The following is a 25013-nucleotide window of genomic DNA, read 5'->3' on the forward strand; positions in this document are numbered from 1 at the left end:
CAATATATATATAAAATATATTAAATGTAATATCGATTTGTTTGATAATACTGAGAAGGATTTAATGCCAGCGCCTCTCTATGATATATCTTTACTGTACAATAATAATAACATGGTAGATTTCGTGTTACGTAGAATTTTTTTACTTTCTATATATACTTTTTTTGCTTGTAATTTTTTTCTATGCATTATACGCTGTGACCCAATTTTTAATCGAGAAAGAGTTTGTTATTAAAAAAACTAGATTTCCAAACTTGGAAAAAAGCAAGAAAAATAACTATTTTCTTAATTAGTAGATATATAAATTGATTACTTAAGTCACGAAGAAAGAAGGTAAAATATAATAATTTTATAGTTATGATTTTAATATATACACGGTTTATATATAATGATTTATATACGCTCATAATCATTTTTCATCATTTGTATATTTTAGATTTTGCTGAAATCAATAGAGAAAAATCATAGAGCAACATTTGTATTTCGGGAATTATAAAATATTATTAATTTTTATTTATTCCGTATGGGATGTATAGCTTTGTATATACGCATCGACCGATGTACGGAAGATTAAGAAATTTCGACAATTTACGATCGCGCGGATACGGTACGTAATGCGTTGCTCGCACGAAATAGAAGATGCAACGTACCGGTTGCGTGTTCGGAAATCTTACCCTCCTCTCTCGGCGATGATTCGTACGCGCCGGAGGGCGAAAAATGAAATTTCTGCCGCCGCCTACGTCGTCGTCATCGTCGATACTATCTCCATTCTCCGATTATCGATCTTATCGAGCCGCAATAAGATCGCGCGAATGCACATATTCTCGCTTTCGTCACAGGGGTATTGTTCCTTTAATAAGTGCTACACCGTTCCGAATAACCGCGTAATCCAATACATAGGTAATATAACTAATGCATCGCAGAATCGAAGCAATTTCTCTTTTCGCAATCTTAAAAAAAAATCCACAATATAATTTCAATGATTCATTATATTCAGTTTCTGCCAAACCGAAAAAGCCTTTAAATGATGAAAGGCTGCGAATTATCGATGTGGGAAAAGAGCTCAACATTCTCTTTAACATTCATGACTTTAAGACACAAGAATAGACAGTCTCCTTTATGACTGCTGTTTGATTACCATAGAGATTAAATTGTGGATTCTGAAGTGCTATCATTATATGATAGAAAACGCTAATAAGAGAGAATACACACACGTACGTGAGTTGTATTTATTATTTAGATATAATATATAATATCGCCATGCGTGTGAATTCTATTATTATTATTGACAACCTCAATTTTATATTTCCAGCTGAAACACTAGATTTGATTCGCTCTCGCAAAGATTGCAGTAAATTTCAAATATTGCTGTCAAGTATTTAAAAATGAGATGAATCGTGAAAAGTAATAATTTGATATGTAAAAAAAAAAAAAAAACTTACCGGCATCGGCGGATGAAGTCCACGAAACGCAGTGCTGCTCCATTTACGCTGCCTAGCCGGATGATAGTGACTGCTTCTGTTGTAGGCGCTGTTGTTCTGATGATGGTGATGATGCTGATGATTGCCGTAGGACGAGCGCATGGTGGGCCGGAAGCCCGGATACGGCACTACAGAGTTGGCGTGTTGAAAGTCGCCGGCGTCGAAGCGATGATGATGATGATGATGATGATGCTCCTGCAGGAAGCCGTCATTGGGCATCGGCGGCATCCTGCCGTAGGCGGCGTGCGACACGACAGTCTGCTCGTGACCGTCGGCGATTTTACCGATCGGCCCATCCGGGGAAGGACGTCCAGCCGAGAACGACGACGACGACGACGACGTCGTCGGCATCATGGACGCTGCTGGATGATGATGCCCGTAAAAGGAAGGAAAGCCGAAAGAGCTGGGCAATCCTACGGGACGATATCCTGGTGGCTGGCACTGTCCGAGAACGTCCGGGACGTATCCTGGCTTCTTGTCGTTGTAACGATAACTATCGTTGTTACCCGGCTGTCGCTGATAATCCTCCCGGGGTTCGCCTTTAATCTCGACGCCAGCCTCCGTAGGCTCGGGCATCTCGATCTTGATCCTCACGCCGTCGTTCCTGTCAAGAGCGACAGGCTCGTTCTTGATGGCGAAACCGGCCGGCGATCTCTCTGGAGGACTCGTCGCGCCGGAGTCCTCGTCGCAGCCGCCCACGCTGGCCTGCTGCATCCTCGGGGATTCACGCGTCGACGCCACGGTGGCGTTTCTCGAACGGCCACGACGGTATCATCGTCTCGCGAGTTGATGGAACGGTCGTCGGCTGTTGGTTAATCGTGGAATCGCGCGCGAGAGAAGAGGCGAAGGATACTGTCATGCACGAGTAACAATGAAATCGGATGCGCATTATTCAGACGCGAGAGTCGTGTGGATTCCAGACCAATTCCCAGCCTTGAATTTCCGCGATACGAAGGAGAGTAGAAGCACTGCGAGCCTGCTGCGAGAATCGTGTCACGTAATTTCGCCCAAGCGCGAGAATTCTGTCAACGTCGACGTGTGCATTCAAAGCGTGCTGTAAGCGCATAGTTGACGTACTTCCGAGGCATTCGTCTTATTCCTGAGATTTCGTGGAAGCAATCCTCGAGAAATTTCCGCGTGGAAACGCGAAGTGTCACGCACGCACGCACGCACGCACGCACGCACACACGCGTACGAGTCCGTCTCCCGGGATGGGGCGTCGTCCGTGGACGCGTGGATTTCGGTCGCGTGGAGGGGAGGGCAAGGGCGGCGTGACAAGTTTCCGTGTCACGTGTCCACGAACCTTAAGCCCCGCCTACGATTCCGATTTTCTCTCAAGCCAGAAAGTTACCTGCTCCTGCTGTCGGCGACGACCCTCCGTGTTTCCATTGAAGTGAGAGCCGAACCGCGGGCGATCTCACGAGAGGAGCAAAAAAGATGTCACACACTCTTGCCGAGAGCCTCAATTTCTCGCCGTCCGTGCTTCTCTCTCCCTCGTCGTTCTCTCTCACTCTCTCTCTCTCTCTCTCACACCCTCTCGCTTGTCCACCACCACCTTCTTCTCCTCCACCACTTCCTCCTCCTCTACCTCCCTCTCCTCTTCTGCGACAAACCGCCGAGCGTGAAGCACACCACGCGAACACCGGACGCGCGATTGGCGCGTTTTCTTGCCGGCGCGAGAACTCTTTACGGTACACTGCCTCGGTAACGCATCGCGAATCTCCCGCGCGGAACCACGTTAAGTACCAGACTGGGACGGTTTCGCGCCCTTGCACGACCGACCGCGCGTACGCGGCTTGCGGGTGTGTACGTAACGCGCGTACGTGTATTCGTGCGCGCTCTCGGCCGGCTCGCACGAGGACACCGTGTATGAGTCGCACCAACGCTCGTCGTCGCGAGCAACTATCGCACACGGCTATTATCGCGAGGCGAGCAGAGATACCTGTCGTCTGTTCGGCGACGCGAAACACGCAACGGGGCCCGATACGCAAAGGAAGGCCGGCGGCCTCGGTCGAGCTGATCGCGTACGTACGAGTTTCGTTTCACGCAGCGTGCAACTCTTGGCGGAGGTGCGGGCGCGCGGCGCGCGGCGCGCCGCGGCCACCACCAGTCGCCGGAAACGCCCGAAGCCGCCCGAGCACGGCCGAGCCTCCATATACATCTCTCTCTTTCTTTCTTTCTCTTTCTCTCACTCGCTCTTTCTACCTCTATCTATCTACAGACTACTTCAGCCGCCAGCCGCCTCCCGCCTTTCGCGAGCGACTACATCGATGCCGCCTCCGCCACCGCCGACCGACAGCTCCACGAAGTAGAGTTCATCTTTTGTGAGATCCTCGGGTCCCTGTCGAGAACGTCGGGAACGTCGTCTCTCTCTCTCTCTCTCTCTCTCTCTCTCTCTCTCGCTCCACGGTAAAGAATCGTATTTTTCTATTATTTTATCAAGTTCCGAATTTATATACATTATATATATATATATATATATATATATATATATATATATATATATATAATGAATTTTGAAGGAACGAAACAACACTCGAGATATCTCGAAGTGTTATTAGAAAATGATTTTTCAATCATTTAGATTTAATTGACTTCAAATTTCTTAATATGTATGTATACATAATATTTAAATTCATCATTGTAGTATGTATACACGATATTTAAATGTCATTAAGCATCAAATTGATTGGCAAAACAATCGCATTAATTAGAGATACCAAAATTACGTTGAATATACATATATTGACGTCCTGTTACGACGAATATTAATAACATTTTATAGAGATTAAAAAATAGATTAAAAACCAGAGGCAGCGTCATTGATCTTGAAAAAAAATATATTTCATTCAATCAAATACAAGACTAAACCCCCTGTAAAATCGGAATTGCACTAGTTTAGATATAGAATTTATCATCGAATTCGGGAACAAATCAATGCAAAATTGCATTGCAAATTCGGTTATCTATGAATCTCATGTTTCAGTGCGTACGTTCGTTATAACGTCAAGAGCGTTGCTCACGATAATTCGCGTTGATTCATCGATTCTAATATATATCTATGAATTTATCGTCATCGCATTTGAATTCAATACGTTTTTCCATGTATGTAAGCGTATGTGTGTGTCATGTCAATCCTTTTTTTTCGTCGCTACTTCGCGTTGCTTGCATCGGTAGTTTCAATGAGAACCACCGGGCGCGGGTTTGCCTGTACCGCCGCCACACGATATATCAGGTTACATATCCGTTGCGTCATGTAAATTGATACCTGTACATGCTCGTACACCGATCGGGCATTTATTTAAGCCATAAATTATCGTAACGTCGATTGGACATGCTCCTAGGTACGATTTTACTAACCAGACCATTATACGTTATACACAAATCTGCGTATGGAGACAATAAAACGCACATCGACGCACTAATCGTACGGAAAACATGCTTAAATTATCACTATAAATAATCTATGCGGATTCGATCGATGGGCAATAATCGTAGCCCCGTGATTTTCGAACCAATAAAAAAATCGAATTTTATCGAAACATTTCGCCTTTTATTGGGATTCCGGATTTCCCTTTCACATCCTTATCGCATCCTTTTCGCGTTATCTTATCTTTAATTTCTAAAAAAAGGCACGCTCGAGCGAGCATCGTTCGGCTTCCCCGAACTCGGGGTACGCACATAGATAAAAACTAAAACAAAATAAAGCGATACTTTTTTCACAACTTTCAACCGTTTAGATATTGCATTTCACACCGAAAGTGTGAAATAACTTGTTTATTTACTTGTCCACTTGTCATCAACTTTCTTTGCGTACAATTATGTCTCATTGTTAGTTTAATTATTCGTACAAGTTTGTTTCATACATTTTATTATTTACATATGCGATTATCAGTATAATTTCAAGAATTTTCTTGAAAATTAGTTTACTAAAGACGTATTTAATATATTATTGATATATTGCGATTAAAGCAATAATGTCATTTACATAAAAAGTAAATGTTTACACATTATTCTTTTAATCCTCCAGCTTTAAAGTGATGTTATAATTAATGTACAATATTATTATTTCGATCATTTCTATTTATTTAAAGTATATTTAAAGCACCTTCTAATTATATTTTCTAAAGAAATATTATCTCGAGATTAAAAACATATTCATATCTATATAAATAAGTTACATATAAATAATATTTGAGATATAGTAATTTTTTTAAAGCATCTATTATAAGCACGTTTTAATGTTAAAGCTATAATGAGGATTTTTATGCATCATAGAAATAAATCCACGCATTTTCTTAGTATATCTAGAATTACAATTCATTAAGTTCCTTAATTATTCCTATACATATTACTACTACGTTTACGACTTGAATGACTTTGTATCAATTTTATACCGATTGTGTTCATAAAATCTCATACTATGCTGTATATATAATATGCACGACTAAAAGCATTAAGCATATAAATCATTATCGTTTGCAATAATTACAAATGTAAATACTTTTTATTTTTATCCAAAAACATTCGTAATTATTATAAAATGTAAATATATGTATATCTTCGAGAATTTGATAACACGAGTTCAATATCCCTCTTTCATATTATTTGTCATACGACGGATGTAAAAAGCGAATGAAAAGTTAATTGTCAAACTATTATCGCAAATCATCACGAGGTAAATTCTCCGTCGTCAGACATTACGAGATGGATATTAAGAGATTAAATATTGCAAAATATTCCACGATTATCCTAATCTACTTTTAATATCTCAATATATGTGCGTATTTCCTATCGTCGATGTATTTTCTTGGCTCATAAACTGTCAGGCGAATAGAATTTTTCGGAACGAGAGGCTTTGTAGGCTCTTTCTTTCTCTCTCTCTCTCTCTCTCTCTCTCTCTCTCTCTCTCTCTCTCCTTGTTTTGTCTCGCATGGCAGGTAAAACGACGACGTTGATGCCGCAGGTACGTAGAGCGGCCGTTGCGAGCTTCGCCCTTTCGAAGTAGCCTATACGTGCACCCAACCGTATTGCGTTGCCGAGACAAAAGGAGCAGGAAGGACGGAACCGTAGGCTCTCCCGTCTCTTTCTCTCTTTCTTTCTCTTTTTCCCTCGACGAACAGCCCGTCGATACTCGGGCTTATACGACTCGCGGGGCGAATCGATGCGTGTGTGTATGCACTCTCTTCGCAGCGGGATGACTGGTGAGAGAATTCAATTTCCGTCGTCGTTATCGTGCCTCCATCTTCAGCTCGGTTCAGCCGCGTTCAGATCATCCTCGCCGACTTCTCGTTCTCCTCTCTCGCTGCCGACGTAACGAGACAAAGCCGTCGTTGCCTTCGCTTCGCCTGCGCGCTCGTCTCGCGACCTTTCTGTCAGATGGACTGTCAAGAGCGCGCGTGTTATCGAGGCAACGCTCGATAAAAGTCGGCCTGAACAACTTCGAGAACGCGTGTTTAATTATATCGAGTGAATCGGACTAGATTTCGTGCCTTGGCTCCCTTTCATATCAACGATCGATTCAGACTGTTTGATTTGAGTTGATAATATATAAAAAAACAATCGAGAAAGTTGCTTGATTCTTTTATCGAAACATACACAGAATCGGATAATAATAGTATTTGTAGACTTTAATATGTTTCGTAAAAGTTATTAAAAGGGGATAAAGAACTTTGGAAGATAAAATAACGCAAGTGTTGATAGAAAAACGAAATATCTTTGGATAGATAGACTTTCTTTAAAATTGAGAAAATCAACAGCTGATATAACAAGGAACAAACGATAATAACACACACACACACATATATATATATATATATATATATATATATATGATTGATCAAATTGGCTCGATAAACTGATTGTATACACGAGAATGTATCCATACAGCACGAATCTTTCAGTTATATTGCAGCAATGTTGCAAAAATATTGTATGTTGCTACAATATTTTTGCAACATTGCTGCAATATAACTGAAAGATTTGTGCTGTATGGGTAAAGACTTGTTTTGATGCAAGAAATAGCTCTTATGCTCGGATGCTAGATACGCCATGCTGTATTATCGTTCATGAAGTTCACGGTTTTGTCATCTCAACGGACATATCGAGATGTAAAAATCACTCGCGACATCCGCTATCAGTTTCTACAAGATAATGCGCGTCTTCTCTGTACAATCGACCATGTTCGAAGCATAGCGATTACATTTTACGACCGAGCGAATATAGTCCCCGGTTACGCAATCAGGCCGCGCTTCCCAGCTGTCCGATCAGCAGTTTAGGCAGAAGCAGCCTGTTCTGGACGGTAAAGTACAAAGAAAAACAAGCGTATAGGTCGATTGCGTATGATCGTTATTATATTTTGAGTTAGGCAAAAAATATCAGAAGGTTCTCTCATCTCATCCAATATTTTTATAACAAGCAGAATTTGTTAGTTAAAAAACTCGGTCTAATTTAGCTAGAAAGTTTTCCATTCTCAATGCTCGATTAATTATATCGAAACAAATAAAATATCCGTGTCTGGATAACATAAGATATTTCACAATTAGTTTACTAATTACGACATGTTATTCTTTAATGAAAAATATATATGTGTAGGTAGGTTTATTAACTATCATTTTACTTGAAAATAGCAAGGTAATTTTCAAGGATAAAGGTACCCGAATAATATTCGCAAGGGTAGATATTAGTATCCAAGTACTCTAGGTATAGAAATAATTCGATTTAGATTGACAGCAATAGAGTACGATGATTACAAATCTCGTGCGAGGGATGCTGGTCATTGATTTTTCCCAGGTTCGAAGATATAACATTCCGGTGTGCGCTGAGCAAAATTGCGCGGATGTGTAGAATCGAGATGTGTTCTCGCTCTCGCCAGGGTGCGGATCTATATTTCCGTCGCATCGGCGATAGAGCGCGTACACGCCCAGCCCCGTGGCGGCTGATCAATCCTCGAACGGACGCACCTAAGGACATCCTCGCGCGACCGCTCTCCGCTGCTCCTCGTGGCAGGAGAACCAGCGGCGATCTCCTGCGCCGCGGCTGATTCCTGGAGAACGACGGGGAGAGGCGTGTGTCACCAGAACTCTGGGGACAGATCGGGCCAATGGGAGGAAATGGAAGGCGTGGATCACGGCAACCACGGAGGACAGCGTGCGCGGACGACACGGCAAAGTAGGGGACTCTCGAAGCGACACGAGAGAACGAGTTCCACCGTCCGTCGTTTTCCCTTCTCTTCTGTCCCACCGTCGCCGCATCCGTCCGTGTGGGATCTCACGGTCGTCGGAGTCGCCCCTGGTCCACCTGGTGGGAAAAGCGACGGAGGGGTCGTAGGAGAAGAGACTTGGCTGGTGGGGACGCCAATACACGCCCATTTTCTCGTGGAGGGGTGAGAAAGAGAGAGAGAGAGAGAGAGAGAGAGACGTGGTATCGCAATCCCCCTCGTCCTGCTTCGCGACCCTGCCGGCGGCGCATGTGGCATCTGGTGAAACAGATACGACATCGCACGGCTGACGCGGAGATTGCCACCACACACACACACACACACACATCGCGCGCGCACGCGCACGCACACACACGCACGCACGCACGCATATGCGGATGGCTCACGGGGAAACTGCTCTCACCGTTTTCGACGAACGCGTGCTGTATACTCGTGGAATTTGAAGTAAAAGACAAAGGAGTGTCTTCTGTTATCTTCTCGAGTAATTATTTTAAAATTAAACATTTGCCTGATAAAGATTTGACAATATTTTATATGCGTATCTAAAGAAAATTTTTTTCATACGCATTAGTATTTGATATACGTATATTTAAATTTCATATATGTACCAAGTTTTGATCAAACATTTCTTCAAATTATGACAGAATTAAGATTTGTTAGAGTTATTGACAATTGATTTAGTTGAAACGGAACTGCATATTTCATACTGATTATTCATTTATTTATTATCAATGATTAATTACTCAGAAAGAATATTAATGCGCTTGGACTTTGAAACACGGTTAGTCTTAGTCTGACCTCCAGTATCTATCATGAAAAAAAGAAATTTCGAACCAGCATTTTCGAGATACGTCGTGTAACGAAGATTGGAAAGCGACGTAGCATGTGTCACGAACGATTGACGTCTCTTAATTGTGGATTTTCTCTTATCTACTGTCACCCTTCTTCTTTTCTTGGGAAACACTAAGCTAACGGATTAGTCTCTCTATCACCGAGGACCCATGTCGAACGTCTATCTTTCCCCTCTCGATAACCACTTATTCTGAGGGCTTATTGCATCTATCGGTAGCTTGGTACATTCCAGCAGAGAGGAATTCTCGACGTGGTCGACAAATATCGCTCTCGATAACTCCGCAATCCGATAGTCGAAATATCTGTCATTCTGCACGTATTCCTTGTAGAACATTTTATTGATTATGCCGATAATTCAATGTTTCAATTAACGATCGCTACTTTGTGTATATCGGAAATATGATCGATTTTAACAGATCATAAAGCGATAACAATGTCAATATATAACATATGTAATAAAAGAATTTATAATGTGAAACGACATATACTGATGCGATGTAACATGTAAATAAGAATGCTCATTGTGAGAAAATGCTAATTATTACGCCGATTTATAAAATGAATTTATTGTGAACAAGAAAAAAAATTATTTTATTAATACTTTGATTTTTCTTGAAATATTTAATATGTATGTGCACATATATGTGTATACGGATTATATGTGTATACATATTATATATTCCACAAAGTCGCCTTATATATTGCAGATAATAACGTTTAATGAATGGAATAATCTAAACAATAAGCGTAAACCGAATAAATATGCGTTAATAATCATTAGGAACTAATCAACTACTCATTCGATACATCAAGCTAAAGAGCTTGAGCACTCATGCGAACGCGACGTTCACTGCATCGTCTGTGCGTGCTGCCACTGTCAAGAACATTCGAGATTGCGATTAATCTAACGAGAAGCGCATATCCGCTTCCGATGTAGACGCGAATAGAGAGCTAGGGCAATTGGATCGCGAGACACGAGTCTCTCGTGTCGCGGCGCCTCGACTTGAACGGAAATCCACTTGAGCGAAGAAGAGCGACGTATATATTCGTCCGTCGCCAGGTCCAGCCTTATATAGCTCCTCCGCAAGAGAGAGAGAGAGAGAGAGAGAGAGAGACTCGCCGATATAACCGGGTTTTCTTTCGACACACTTGACATTAAAAGTCACGGCATTCCGTGCAGCCACGTCCCCGTCACGTCAGGTTGACGGATCGGCGCGCGCACTCAGGAAATTAGGCAATTTCCGGGCCGCGCTCGCGCTCGTGTCTGCATTTAATAGCACCACCGGTTACTTACCAGTTCGGCGGAGACGGGACACGACGAGCGGTATCGTTATACGACGAGAGGGAGAAGGGGGAGAGGGCCCCTCGTGTACACGTACTTACTCTTCCGCGCCAGACGGACGTCCCATGTCGGATCGATCCTGCTCTCTTCCTATAGGTACGTGCTTATTTATGAGACGCGCCGCGAATTCACGGCGTGTCGAGCTGCGCTTTTTGCAGCTGGTTACTGCTAACCAGATAGAAAATATGTATCGACTTTTTCTTATTCCCCCCCCCCCCCTGCCTCTCCGCAAAAACTATCGTAACGTGAGAATGTCTTTATTTTCGATCGGCTTAAAGTACTCTCTCCCTCTCTCTTTCTCGTGTCACTTTTACACTCACTGTTATTGTCAATTTAATACGGTCATTTTGATCTCGGTTATTAAGGGTTCTCTATTCGTTATTATATCTATAATAATTTTGATTATATATATATATATATGTATCATTTAAAAATGATTTGATTACTTTTATTGCATAAAACAAATGTTTCTCTATATTTTTGGATAATTAATTTTGAATATTATATAAAACAATTTGGATTATGCATATTAAATATAAAAAAAAATCCAAAAATTACGTACTCGCTTTTGTTACTAAAAATTATTCAGAAAATCATTGATTGTAATTCGACGAATCGTCTGTTATCAACTACGCGATTACTCGTGAATAAAAGTTGGACGGAAACGTCATCTTTCAAATCATTGAAAGATTCGAAGAGAGGCTCGATTTCACAGAATGCGATTCGCGTCGACCAGGCAGAAGCGCATCGAATCAACGCAATACATACCCTGAGCAACGAACGCGGCGGCGTGCGACAATGTTTCGCGCACGGGGCGAGTATCGTTAGGAAGCGCATAATGGAGCTCCTCTCTGTCGGTGGTGCACGGTGGTCGGTGTTGATAGCTCGGTATGGTGAGAGCGAATCCCGGGGTCACCCCCGGGGTCACTAATGACATACGCAGGCTCTCTCGCGTACGTGCGTGCGCGCGTACATACACACATACACACAGGCGGCAGCGATATCGCCGTTGAGGTAGTGTAGATGCACGCGTGTACGTATCTCCCACACGAAACGTACGCGAACGCAAAAGCGAGAGACGCGAATTGGCCTCATCAAAGCGAGCAAACAATGCCGGATGCCGCCGATGGCTCAACAAACGTGTGGTTAGCCAAATCACCGTACGGCACGTAGCGCACACCGACGCGATGCCACATCGAGAGAAATGCCGAACAATGCATCGCGCATGCATCGGCCGCATCGGATGCACCACCGGTCGAGCGCGGCCCTGAAATGCGCAACAACCATCTCGTATCGGCTTGTGCATTGCAACGATACTTACCGGCCTACCTCGCCCTACGTACGGCCTATACGATAGCCCTTGTTTGTTTTGTTGCGCGAGACGCCTCAGGTCGGGAAATAACACGGTTGGCTCTCGCTCTAGGTGTGAAGATGATGATGCTTAAAGAAATAATATCGCGGTGGGGGCGAAATCGCGCGGCGCGAGAACGATTATTTCCTCGACGGAATTTCCCGCGAGAAGATTGATCGCGAGTAAAACGCACGATCCGACGAACGTTTCGTCATTAATATCGTTTTATATTTTTTAATGAAATAAAAGTTTCTATAATAATAATATATCTGGAGAGAGGAAATTATTTATATATTTACACATTTCCACACAGATATAAGGAATCGATTCTACATTAATAAAATATATAAGATAAATAAAGCACAAGAAGATTAAAAATATACAAATGAAAATTATATTTTTTAATTAAATAAAAGTTTCTATAATAATATATCCGGAGAGAGGAACTTATTTATATATATATATATATCTACACATTTTCTCAGATAAAAGAAATCGATTCTACATTAATAAAATATATAAGATAAATAAAACATAAGAAGACAACATATGCAAATAAGAGTAATTATTCCCAAGAAGACAATTTTGTTTTCTCTCTTTCTCTCTTTCTATTTTAATAAAGGCACTAATAGGAAAATATCAAAATCCATTTTGCAGATGTTCCGCATTGCCGAGAAGTATCGATGAGGCTGGTTCTGGCAGGTACACATGTGGAGCAGAGCAGAGGATCGGCTTGAAGAACCGTCTAATAAAAATGTTAATTGCACGGCTCGTTAGAAGACCCCCCGCAATGTCTGCTAGAAGTTCAGCCGGGGTCGCCTCGCGGGGAGTCTGTGAGTATTTGCCTTTAAACTTACGTTCTTTTTCTCGCTTTCCCCTCCCCCCCCTCCCCACCTCTCTTTTTTTCTACCATTTTGTTCGATTATTTATCACCCGATGGTTCGTATACGCGCTCGTGCGGAATCTGGATTATATTCTCTCTTTCTCTCACGCTTCTTAGATCGAAGAGAACTAATCACGTAATGAGGCCGGTTTGATAGCGTAATCTAGTTATACTCTCGTGCGAAATCTCCTTCGATCTTAGATCGACAAATCTATAAAACGCCAAGTCGGAGAACGAATCTCGAGGCGGAATTGATCTTGCTGCGGAATTTATATTTCTGCCTTCGTGACGATACGCGCTAAACTATTTTGCTAGAAATCGCATTTTTAGCGAGAAAGTTTACACGAAATAATCACAAGGTAATCTTATTAGTTATTCAATTATAGAACATATAGTTAATTTGAATATCAGAGATTAGCAACAATTAACACATACATACACATATATGAGATTAATCAATTTATTATTTATAAGATGAAAGATGATTTTTTACATCTTCAATATGAAAAATCATTTTTTATTGTAGAAATAATTTGACTACATGTATGTAATTTGTTAAACATTGAATTATTTCTTAACAAATTATATAGTTGTAGAAAAAAAATATATATATTCTTTTTTGTGTATATTGGAAAATGTTATACAGTTTACATAGTAAACTAAAATTTACTATTGAACAGATTTAAGATTAGTAAATAAAAATTACAAATCATTCTTATCTTCGTTGTTCTAAATCATAAAACCATCATATTTATCGGTGGTTGTGCAGTAATAAAAAAATTAAAAAAAAAAAAAAAAAAAAAAACAAATACCAACCACGCTTGGCATTTTTCGTAAACGAATTGTTCTTTCGACTCCGCGATCAATTCGCGCCAGGCAATTAAATGCAAAACACATATTTGATATATAAATATCGCGGCGTGTACATTTCTCGCGCTACAGTTTTCGCTGCGCCATATTAAAAACGAATATTTTTGCAATAAATTGCGCATTCCCCGGCCGGGTGTATCTCAATTTCATTCAGCTTGATCTCCATTTCATCAATTTACATAACCCTCCCCGTTGTAATACAATGAAATCAGTTTGAGAGGTAAATTCGATAGCTGCGGCAACTTTGCCTACGCTTCTACGCTCTGAAAGAATTTTGTTTGGTAATTCAATCGTATAAGCAATGAGCTCGCCGCGTATTAACCGACAATTTGGTTTATTGCCTAACATGGAATTATCGATTTTCTTTCGTTTCGCGATTGTACGGACACAGTCACTTTTTTATCTCAATCTTCACGTTATAATTTTTTAATTATGAAACTAACAGCACCATATAAGATTTGATGGAATTATTTTTAGTAATATCGTTATCACACAAATATATTATACATATATACACGTATGTCTATATCCTTTTTATTATTAATTTTAGAAACCACATACTTTTCGGCAGATACTTATACTTTCAGTCATAATCTTCCTCCATTTACAACGTCTATTTTTCATTTATTTTTTACAAAAGCTTATTCGCCCACGCTTCGCCTTTTTGTTAAAACGCTTGTTTCGCCGTGTCTTTTCAAAGAGACTCCTATACATGTTTCGCACAAAAAGCGAGATTCCTCCTCGTTTTTCGACTTTGTCCTTTTTTTCCGACGGCAGAAAGTCAACGCCAGTTGGCAAAAGCGATCGTCGCTTCGGGGCGCGGCCGCTCGGCTGATCTTTCACGTGAATTAACGCGCGGGCGGAGACCACTCTCTTTGCCGATGCAGTGGTGCACTTTGTGTTTTTGGGCATTCAGACGTACATACGCTGTAGGAGTAGTTTAACGCGTTTGTTTGACTTAGACACTCGTACACATACGAATAGGTCGAACGCGCTCACGAATACAAGACTGGACGTAGAATAAGAGAAGAGAGAGAGAGAGAAAGAAAGAGGAAGGATCCATTCAGACATTGAGGCAGTTGAACCCTCCGGCAGACACGGCGCTCGAGCAAGCCCTTCCTTCCTTTTATATATGTATATATGTATATACATGTATATATATATATATATATGCTCAGAGTTTTAGTCACAGAAAACTAAAAAGCTAATTTACTTTAAAAGTATCCAAGCGAGTGAGAGAGGAAAAGAGAGAAAGAGCGGACGGCTCATCAAACGTGGACTTTTGAAAAGCCAATCCCCAGGCTAATGTAACCAGCGACAGATTGGCGGTGGCCGATTCTATGTTCTCGCTCTCTCCTCATCTTTTTTCCTGCTCTCTCTTTCTCTCTCTCTCTCTCTTTTTGTATATAGCCAACGCGTTTGTTTATTCGCTTCGACGATACCGTGGCGAATGGTCATTTCGTTGATAGCTCGAATTGCCAAAATGTCCAAATGTGCTTTTATAAAGACGCGCGTTGTGACGATTCAGGAGAGAGAGAGAGAGAGAGAGAGAGAGAGAGAGAGAGAGAGAGAGAGAGAAGAAGTGAAAGATGCAGGGAAAAGAGAGCTTTGGGAACGAGAGATTACTCCCGACTAATTCCGGATTTTAAATCAAAGTCCCAGTCTCAGTGCACTTTGGTAATTTGGATCTGTGAAGTCCAAGTCAAGCAGGATTCAAAGCATCATTTATGTGCATTATCGTTATTATATAAAACGCTGAGAACGAAATGTGAGGCCACAAGTCACAAAAAAGAAACTTTATAGAAGTGATGAAAAGAAATCTAAAGAAAATATAATGCACAAGTAAATATTATTGGAAGAAGAAACTCGACCGATTCAAAAACTTAATTACTTTTATCGTTGTTAAAACTGTTGCGATAATGATTTCAGAGATACAAGCGGAGAATACTGGGTTTTTTTTTCCTCGACGTAACGCCTGTGCATAATTTTATTTCCGATGCGCTTCTGACATACTACTGCGGTCGAGACAATTCATTCTCGCATAATTATACTGCTTTGCAATTCTAAGGTCAGTTGTGCTCGTCCGACAATCGTTTCGTCACAGTTCCGTGGAGGAAACTCGAAGACGCGTCGCCTCGTACAAGGAGGGGGATTATTTTTTTCGCTCGCTCGTCGTGCACAAGTTATGTCTGCAGGACGACACAGTCGGTCTCAGGGCCGTCACGTAAGTCGCCGCATTAAACGTGCCATTATACTTGTAAATCTCGAACAATTAGCCGTAATCAAGTACAGGAAACCACCAGGTGAGCGCGCGAGAGCGGGTACGCAATTATTTTTAAATAGGATTCCGCGCCGGACCGCTCATCGTCTCTCTCGCAGGACTACGACGGAGTCGTGATTATTAATCCGAGCTCGCGGGGGGAAGGGAGATCGTTAGAGGTAGATTGTGCAACAAGTGCATAAAGAGCGCGGTGCCGCGGGTGCGAGCGCACCGGAAGTCGTGCGCGTCGCACCGTCGGCACCTGCCTGCCCCGACTTTGACATCGTGATTGTCGATGGTCTTCGTTCCGTTTCGCGAGTTAACGAGCCTCGGAGCTTATATATACGCCGAATAATTCATGCGCTAGCCTCTAAGAGAGGCGTCGAATAATTACATCCTACGGAAACGCGCTCATCGCGCGCACACCATGCCTCATATATAGGCATTTGTCGAATATTAACGCAAATTACAGAATATCGCGTGGCCGATCAAATATCGATTCGGCCACTTTCGGCAGTTGCGGCGCGTCTTCTTGGACGATCGAACCGCCTTTTCGGAAATTTCATGAAAACGTAATTTGTACTTTGCTTCCTTTGCACGCCAATACGGCTGTTAACTCTGCCAAAGTAAGAGAATCAGGAAGCCTAATTAATATTTATTATTCTTAAACGATTTTCTAATGAGTAGGTATATTATTTATTATCTGGACATGCTTCATCTGATCACGGTTCACTGTCTAGACTTCTCTCTTACTTTTTAATCCCAGACGCAATTTATAATTTCTGTACATTATACAGTGTATTAAATATTACATTGTTCACGGTCTTTGATCTCAAGCGAAAAAAAGAGAGGTAATCAATTTATATTTTAAAAGACAATTGTCTCTTTTTCCATTTCTTGAGAACATCAAACGTTATCGAGTCAAGTACAATTGAAACATATTTTCTCTGCGTCAATTCGGTGTGTATATGATAAACGGCTTCGACGATGTGTGATTGATCTCGCGAAAGTTCGCGTCAGAGGAAACGTGATCGTGAGGACGAAAAGAAAGGGAGAACGAGAGTAAGCCGCTTTGGCGGTCAATTCCACTAACAGCTTAGCTAGCGAGTCGCGAGAAAAAGCGAGTCGGGACAAAAAAGCTACTAGCGGAACTCTGTCACTCTTGTTTGCCGAGGTGGCCAATGATCCGTCCAAGGCGGCTTACAACAAAAGTTTTAATCGACGTTCGTCGCGTCTCTCGCAGTCCCTTCTCTTCGCCGGTCTTTATTCCGGATGGCCGAGCACGCGCTCGGCTCTGCTCGCTTTTTTTCCTTCGACGATCAATCTTGGCCCGCGCCGGAGAGAGAGAGAGAGAGAGAGAGAGAGAGAGAGATTCGTTACTGGTAATAGAATTAGGCGGGAATGCTTTTCGCGCGACGGACTCTCTGAATGCTTCCAGTTGTACTTTAATATCGCGAGAGCATCTGACGCCGATGACGGTGCTTGCAATGCATAAGTCTCTTGCAACGAAGGCGTCTTCTCCTCTTTAATGCCAACGAGCCCCATGGACCAAATATCGATCCCACGCAGAGCGTACCCCACCGTTCCGAATTACCCCTATGTAGGAAAACCGACTGACGTCATAGCATATATCCCCTTTAGTAGGTCACTATGTCAATTTTCGAAACATAATTGAAACAGCAGGAAGTTTCTCTTCGATCGATTATTTTCCATTATTCTTGCGAGAGATAAGAAACAATAAATACTGCTGATAATATTAAACATATTGTATATATCGAAAGATTAAAAAAATTAAATATATATTTTATATATTTTTGTGCTACTTATTAAAATTTTTTGTTGAGATAGTATATGTAGTCGATTTAAAAGCAAAATGTATATTTATATATGGAAATAATATAATGGAAATATTTATAATGTGAAAATAACAAAAAAAAAAAATATTAAAAATAGAAATAAGAAATTCAGTCTTTGAACATGTGTCCTTCATAAAATATACTTTCGTGTTCAAGGAGACCCTCAGTCGACGTCGAATTATCGCACGAGACACGATATCCGTCAGTTGCCAGAGCACGTTCGCACACTCCACTGAAACTTTCTTCGATTCTTCAGCACCTTCATACAACTTCTATCGAAAGGTAAGCATATTCGATTTGCAATCTAATCGACGTGCTTCTACTAAAGTCGACCTTGAACTCTCTGCACGATATATTGAACGGTATGTCACGCTTTTGGAATCGCCGAAGATTGCAATAAGATCTTCTTTACCGTTGTTTCGATGAAGATCATTTCTTATGATTGATATTGCACAATTTTCCCCTTATTTATAGCTTAATATATTCTTCGTATACTCAAATAGTATTATATAAATTTCAAATATAGATATTAACAATTGTGAACAGTTGTGAACAATTTGAGAAATAACTCGTTTCTGATATTTTTACAATAAAGGAGAATTATATTTATACTGAGAAAAAAATTTTAGATATGAATTTATTACATACTTTTATATTTTTTGCAAAAGCTCTATATACAAGAGATACATAAAAAGTGCATAAAGTGGTTACGTAGAAGTGATTTTAAATATTATCACAAGGAAATTTACATAAGTGTACGTTACAAATTAATGAGATTTCGATTGAGTGCGGTAAAACGATTTATCGATTCCAGCCGAGTCATTCAAAGGAGAGATTCGATTACGTCAAGTCGTGTGATTAAGCCTATCAAAAAGCCGCCTTGGGCAGTCAATCGGCGCGAGAATCGACAAAAAGAAGGCGAAATCTGGTCGGATTACGCGTGACACATCGGATAGGTAAATAGCGGCTAAACCTAAAAACAACAAAAAAGATCTCGCGTGCGTCTACGTAAATTAGATCGGCCGATTTCGCGGAATCGATTCCCTACGATGGACACATCGCCGCGTGTCCTTGTAGCGTGTGCCCGGGTTATTCGTGGGACTAAGTTTCTAGAGCTTCTCGGAACGTCAAATCACACGTCTCTTGAACGGTCGTTGATTGGAGTCGATGACTTGCCGAGTAAGATCTGAGAAACCGCCAAGTCCTCCGCGACTATAGATTAGATCAATTCCCTAATAAAATGAAAACGACTTGACGTATTCACGTAAATAATTAATAGTGATTTCAACACATTGTATACGTCACGTTAGATTTTATTATAATATTGGCACAAACATAAAAATTAACGTTATTATGCCATAAATTATATATTTTTGTTGCACAAAATACAGATTAACTTTTCAAGTTTTCTTACGTAAATAATAATGAAAGATTAGAATATAAATAAATACGTACATTAATATAAAGAACATTTATATAAACTAAAGGACAGGTTCATCAATGACAATTACAAGTTTTTTTATTCTGAAGAGAGCTGGAAGAAAAAAGAAACATATATAACAATAAATAATTTGAATTTTTACTCAAAGAATTAATTTATTTGCGTCCATTATCGTACGCGCGTAGCTCTTATTTGCTCGTTTTATTTATATTAATTTATTTTTACGTACATTAATATAAAGAACATTTATATAAACTAAAGGACAGGTTCATCAATGACAATTACAAGTTTTTTTATTCTGAAGAGAGCTGGAAGAAAAAAGAAACATATATAACAATAAATAATTTGAATTTTTACTCAAAGAATTAATTTATTTGCGTCCATTATCGTACGCGCGTAGCTCTTATTTGCTCGTTTTATTTATATTAATTTATTTTTACACTAAAGTCTTTTCTTTAATTAATGCGCAATTTTCACAAATAATACTTGCGGAATAAAAAGGAGAATTGCGTTTTTTTAACAAGTTTCTTCAGAAGTTTTCTTAGATTTTGAAATTTCATTAAAAAGGATATAAATATTTTGTAATATCTAGCAAAGGGAGGTAATTTTAACAAAATTCGAACAACCGCGATACGTCACCATTGTTACGACGTATCGGAAAATAATTGCGGATCAATAGTAGGGTGAGATTTCCTAGTGCGAGCGGGCATTTCTTATCCCGGATATCGATTGCTCGCTTCCCGGCGGGAACCCTCCAGCGCCGATACTAAGAACAGCTCCGGCCGAAGGGCGAGAAGAAGGGTGTTCTTAGCAGGGGCGGTGTGTATCGCCGGGCATTACTTTTATTCCGTGTCATTTGAGCCCACACTCGCCCTCTCGACGCGCGGCTGCCTCGACCCACGGATGCAATAGATTTCCCTCAAAGTGGTTTCGTGGCCTCTCCCCGACGACGACGACGACGTAGTAAGTCGCCGTGCCGTATCTTTTGTCTCCCCCGTCTCGCACCACTGTTCTCTCCTCCTCTCGCCGACACCGTAAATTCGAGACGGCTTGTCGAATAAGAAGTGTTGTCGAGATAAATTTTCAACAGACACGTGATAATTTATAATACATTACACTTATGAAAATATTTCAATGTGAGATATAATTTTGCATCTGTCTTTGTTTTGAAAAGCAGTTCAATTAAGAATAAATTTCCGAGCTCGCGCGGAGAAAACTACTTGGTGGTTCGACTGTGCCATATCTTCGTGTTGGCATCATAAACGCGAGAAGCGGCAGATAATCGGTAGGTTCGCGAATGATTTAGTGAGAGCCGAGCCTCACGTATACGGCACTCAACGTCGCTCGTAGACGTCGCTCGTAAAAATGCATCGTGAATACGCAAGGAGTCCGGGGTAACAGCAGCAGCAGCAGCAGCAGCAACAGCAGCAGCAGATGGTGGTGGAGGCGGAGGGGAAGAGGAGGCAGCCGCGAATCGGCGGTCCCACCGGTGGCAAATCTCATAACGAGGGCTCGTATCTCGGCGGATCTTTATCGCCGGCAATTACGCCCGGTTCCGGCGCGGCCCGGAAAAGGTGGGTGGACGGGTGGGAGGTGGTACGGCCTCGTGTGTCCGTATGGTACATACCTATCTACCTACTTGCCATGGCGCGGCGGCGGTATGACCGTGGAATTATATAAAGATGAAAAGTTAATGCCGCGCGAGGAGTCTGCCGGGCCCGGCGGCATATCGGCTTCTGCCCTAACCCTCAATCACTGAGAGCTCTTATGACCGCCCGCCACGATCCACCGGGGAAAATTCTGGGCGATCATGGAACGGGCGACATCAAATATGCAGCGCGGGTCGAATCTACGGTTATGTCGCGAGAGGGGATCGCCGCTCCGGAGAACGCGCCTGTTTATGGCGCACGGTTTGTCAAGTGGATCTCGCTCTCTCGCTGGATTCTCTCTCCACGTACTGAATATATATGTATATCGCTATCCTGACGATAAGAAACCCGTATGTAATTCTCGAGACTGCCGAATATAATTTTCTCCATGTTATTGGAAATTGTGTAATAATTCGTTTCGTAATTATTGTTATGAGGCCAAATAGAGTGCGTTTCTCGAAAAAAATTATTTCTTTAAATCTATTAAGTAAAATTTAAGTAATATTTGATATACCTATATGTATGTATAAAAAAAGTATGGGTGAACGTAATTTTAAATTACAACTTGAGGTAGGTACAGCAAGATTAATTTTCACTTGAGAGTATGTATAGAAGAAAAGTTAAAAACCATACTTTTGCGTGTTGTCAAACATTTTTTTGTATCGATTGCATTCACGTTGCGTCGCCGTTCTCTTCCTCGCGGCGATATCGTCTTCAAAAGCCGCCGACGTGGATAGTATTCGCGCGAACGTCTGCCTCATCATCCTTGGAACTCGATTTCCGCGCCGGCGAAGATTTATCGCGTGTGCGGCGATACGGTCGATGGATCAATCGCGACGGTGCAAATGAGCGTTTAACGGCGATAAAATTCGTGTCGCGAGCGACGCGTTAATTCTCGCCCGAGGCCGCCTGCCGGACACGTTTTCTCGGCGCGAAGTGGAACGGGTCGCGCGCGCGACGTCAATTTGCACGGAGCGGTTTTAATGCGACGCGTGATACGGCCGTCCCGAACCAGCGTGCGATTTCCAAGTACCACCGACGTATAACCTATCGGAGTCGTGAATAATAAATGCACGGGACACAGGCACCGGTCACGCTATCTAGGAACACCGGCTTGTCACTCGAAATGTCAGACGAGAGACGTCCATGGCTGACGCAGACTACGGAGGCTATTAATTAATGAAACGCCCGCGCCATTATTGCCGGTAGTAAACATCTGGTCCGGTATACACGGCCGATAGGTCGTCCTTTCCGGCGACGTGCCACCTCGAGCTGACTGCTCCGCCATCGGACAGACATTGTGAAATTGCAACTCTTGACAAAGTATTGAGTTTATGGCTTTTATATATATATAATGAGATTTATTATATATTCCAACATTATTTTAATATTTTTTCTCTTTTTTTTTCTTTCGAAAAATAACTTAGAAAAATTAAATAATTTAAGTTAATAGAGTTTAATAATTAGAGAAATACAATAATTTAAATATTTTCGTTAAAATATTCACTTTTTTACATTAAAAAAATTTCAAATCGCGTAAATTTGTTTAAAAGGAGAAATATTTTTTAGAAATTATTGATTATATATTTTGAGTATATTTTGAGATTTGTTATCGTTTGTGATTTATTGTGATCGCTTTGCTGCTTTATTTAAATATTAGGAAGTATTTGGAAATACATTTACTTTAAACTGTATGAAAACTGTATCGTCACAGCTCACGTTTGGATACGCTCGGCATCTAATACAAAGTTTTTCCTACGGAATCGCGGCTTTTCTTTCATCATAGGTAAGCGATACCGGAAACCGGATGGCTGCGAGCAATTCCGGCGACGGATAAACGCGCGGCGGAGTCGATTCTCGAGGCGGCGCGGCGGCGTGTATTCAATGAGACCTTGGGAGCGTCATGCGTCCCGAGTCAGCTTCCGTGAGAAACACCGTGAGGACAAAGTATAATCCTGTATATACGCCAACACCACGAAGGAGCGAGAGGGAAGAATGCAATAGCGAGAGAAGGCGTGTGAGGGAGGGAAAGAGAAGGAAGCCCGACGATGATTCCTCGCGAGACGAAGGGGAGAGGAGCATAATGTATGCAGATTGCAATAGTGCCATTATGTCTCTTTCGCGCGTGTACACTCATCCACAACACCGTCGTTCTCTCTCCGATGCCGATCTCCGTCTCCTTCTTCGCTCTTCTTCCTCCTCCTCTACCGCAAGAAGCGTGGAAGGCCTAGTATACACAACGCGATTCATTCCTGCGGAAAGCGTACCGCGATGTACGATAATTAGCGTTGATTACGCAATAATCACCCGACCCGCAGTAGCGGCCATCTTATGCCTCTCGCACGTTCGCGACGAGGACTCCCCCTCTCTGTTTTGACCCCGAAGGGTTATATCTTTTCCACCGAGAACGCTTAGGATCGCATGGATCACCAGCGTACACACATCTGACCGCGCGTTTTCCCATCCGCGTTAGCCGGCGTAACGTTTCTCCACATTTCCGCCCCGGCTTTACACGAAAGACCCAGTCCATTCTCGAAGAATTCCTCGAAGGGAGTTTCTTGACACTATTCGCGATGACCTCACTTTCGAAGTACTTATTAAGTGTAATCCGTACGTTGGTACTTTGATCGTTCTTTAGTAACGTTAATGGTTTTTTTATCTCAACAAAAAGTAAAACACGTCGAGATACGGTCAGTCTCTCTCTTTCTCTCCTTTTGCGAGGTTTAAAAAATATGAAATTACCGTTAACGCAGTACCAGCTTGCTTGATTCGTCATATTTACGTGTCGGGTTTAATAGAGACCGTCCGACTATCGGCCTCAGAAAGGCCACGATCCTCCAAACCTTCGGCGCGCACGAACAGTTGTATATACATTTGTTGAAGAAAAAAGGAGTCACGAGCGGGACTGAGATTCGAAGCAAAGTAACCTCCGCGTGCCGAGGTACCAATTAAGTAGAATTACGCTGTTCGGTGTGTATCCGCGTTTCTGCTACAGCAGGAGGAGGAGGAAATGTATCTTTCCGACTCGTCTCGGATTTATGCTTTCGTGTCTGTCGGGCACTTATCGTAATGGAGCTCATTCGGGCTCTCTGCGGACTTTCGTAGTCACTTTTCTACGAATTCGAGAGAGAGAGAGAGAGAGAGAGAGAGAGAGAGAGAGAGAGAGAGAGAGAGAGAGATTTGCGCGGTGGATTCTGCGAATGCGAAATTCGCGACGACCCGCGGCGACCTCGCGATCGCGTAGCCTCGGCCAGAAAGAAGAAGAATCGTCGCTTCACGCTGGATAATCCCCGCGAAGAGATGTAACTGGACGCGGAGAAAATTAATTTCTAGATCGACTAACCGACACGTCTGTGCACTAATCATGAGTTCCTTATGTATCTTCTTTCGCTGAAACTACAACTCGTGTACAGCAAAGTCAATGTTATTACTTTTAACTTCTTAATCAACAGTTAATTATTAATAGAACATTTTTACATTTAAGATTGATCATTGCATGTTTTGTATTTATAATCGTTTGTATAATTGAGAAAGTTTTTTTTTTTTTTCGAATTTTAAGCGAGCGTTCCATCGCGGTTATAAAATTTGCGACAAATTTCCCAGTCGTCTAAACAATATCGTATACTTAAAAAATATTGAGCCGTATAATCAAGAAATTTTCGAACAAAATTATGAAAAATGGAGTAAAAAAATTCTAATTAAACTGGTTGAAGGAGCCGTCTCTTGTCGCCGGATATCTATGGCACCGCGGGCGAATAATTACTCGACGTCCTTAAGGTCCAAGAGCGAGTGTAATGTTTCGCGTTTGT

The 25013-nt window shown here is 41.7% G+C and overlaps 1 protein-coding gene across 3 annotated transcripts in view; it reads right to left on the reverse strand.

The window, feature by feature from the left end:
* The window catches only part of LOC140669725 (uncharacterized), a 243534-nt gene extending 240552 nt beyond the window's left edge, over positions 1–2982 (reverse strand). For all 3 annotated transcript variants that reach the window (XM_072899779.1, XM_072899778.1, XM_072899780.1), the window contains exon 1: positions 1443–2982. In XM_072899779.1, coding sequence (XP_072755880.1) covers positions 1443–2195 — 753 coding nt within the window. In that variant the 5' untranslated portion in view covers positions 2196–2982. The remainder of the gene's footprint in view (positions 1–1442) is intronic.
* Between the last annotated feature and the right edge of the window lie 22031 nt (positions 2983–25013).

This window comes from Anoplolepis gracilipes, chromosome 9, assembly GCF_047496725.1.
Source record: "Anoplolepis gracilipes chromosome 9, ASM4749672v1, whole genome shotgun sequence".
Lineage (NCBI taxonomy): Eukaryota > Metazoa > Arthropoda > Insecta > Hymenoptera > Formicidae > Anoplolepis > Anoplolepis gracilipes.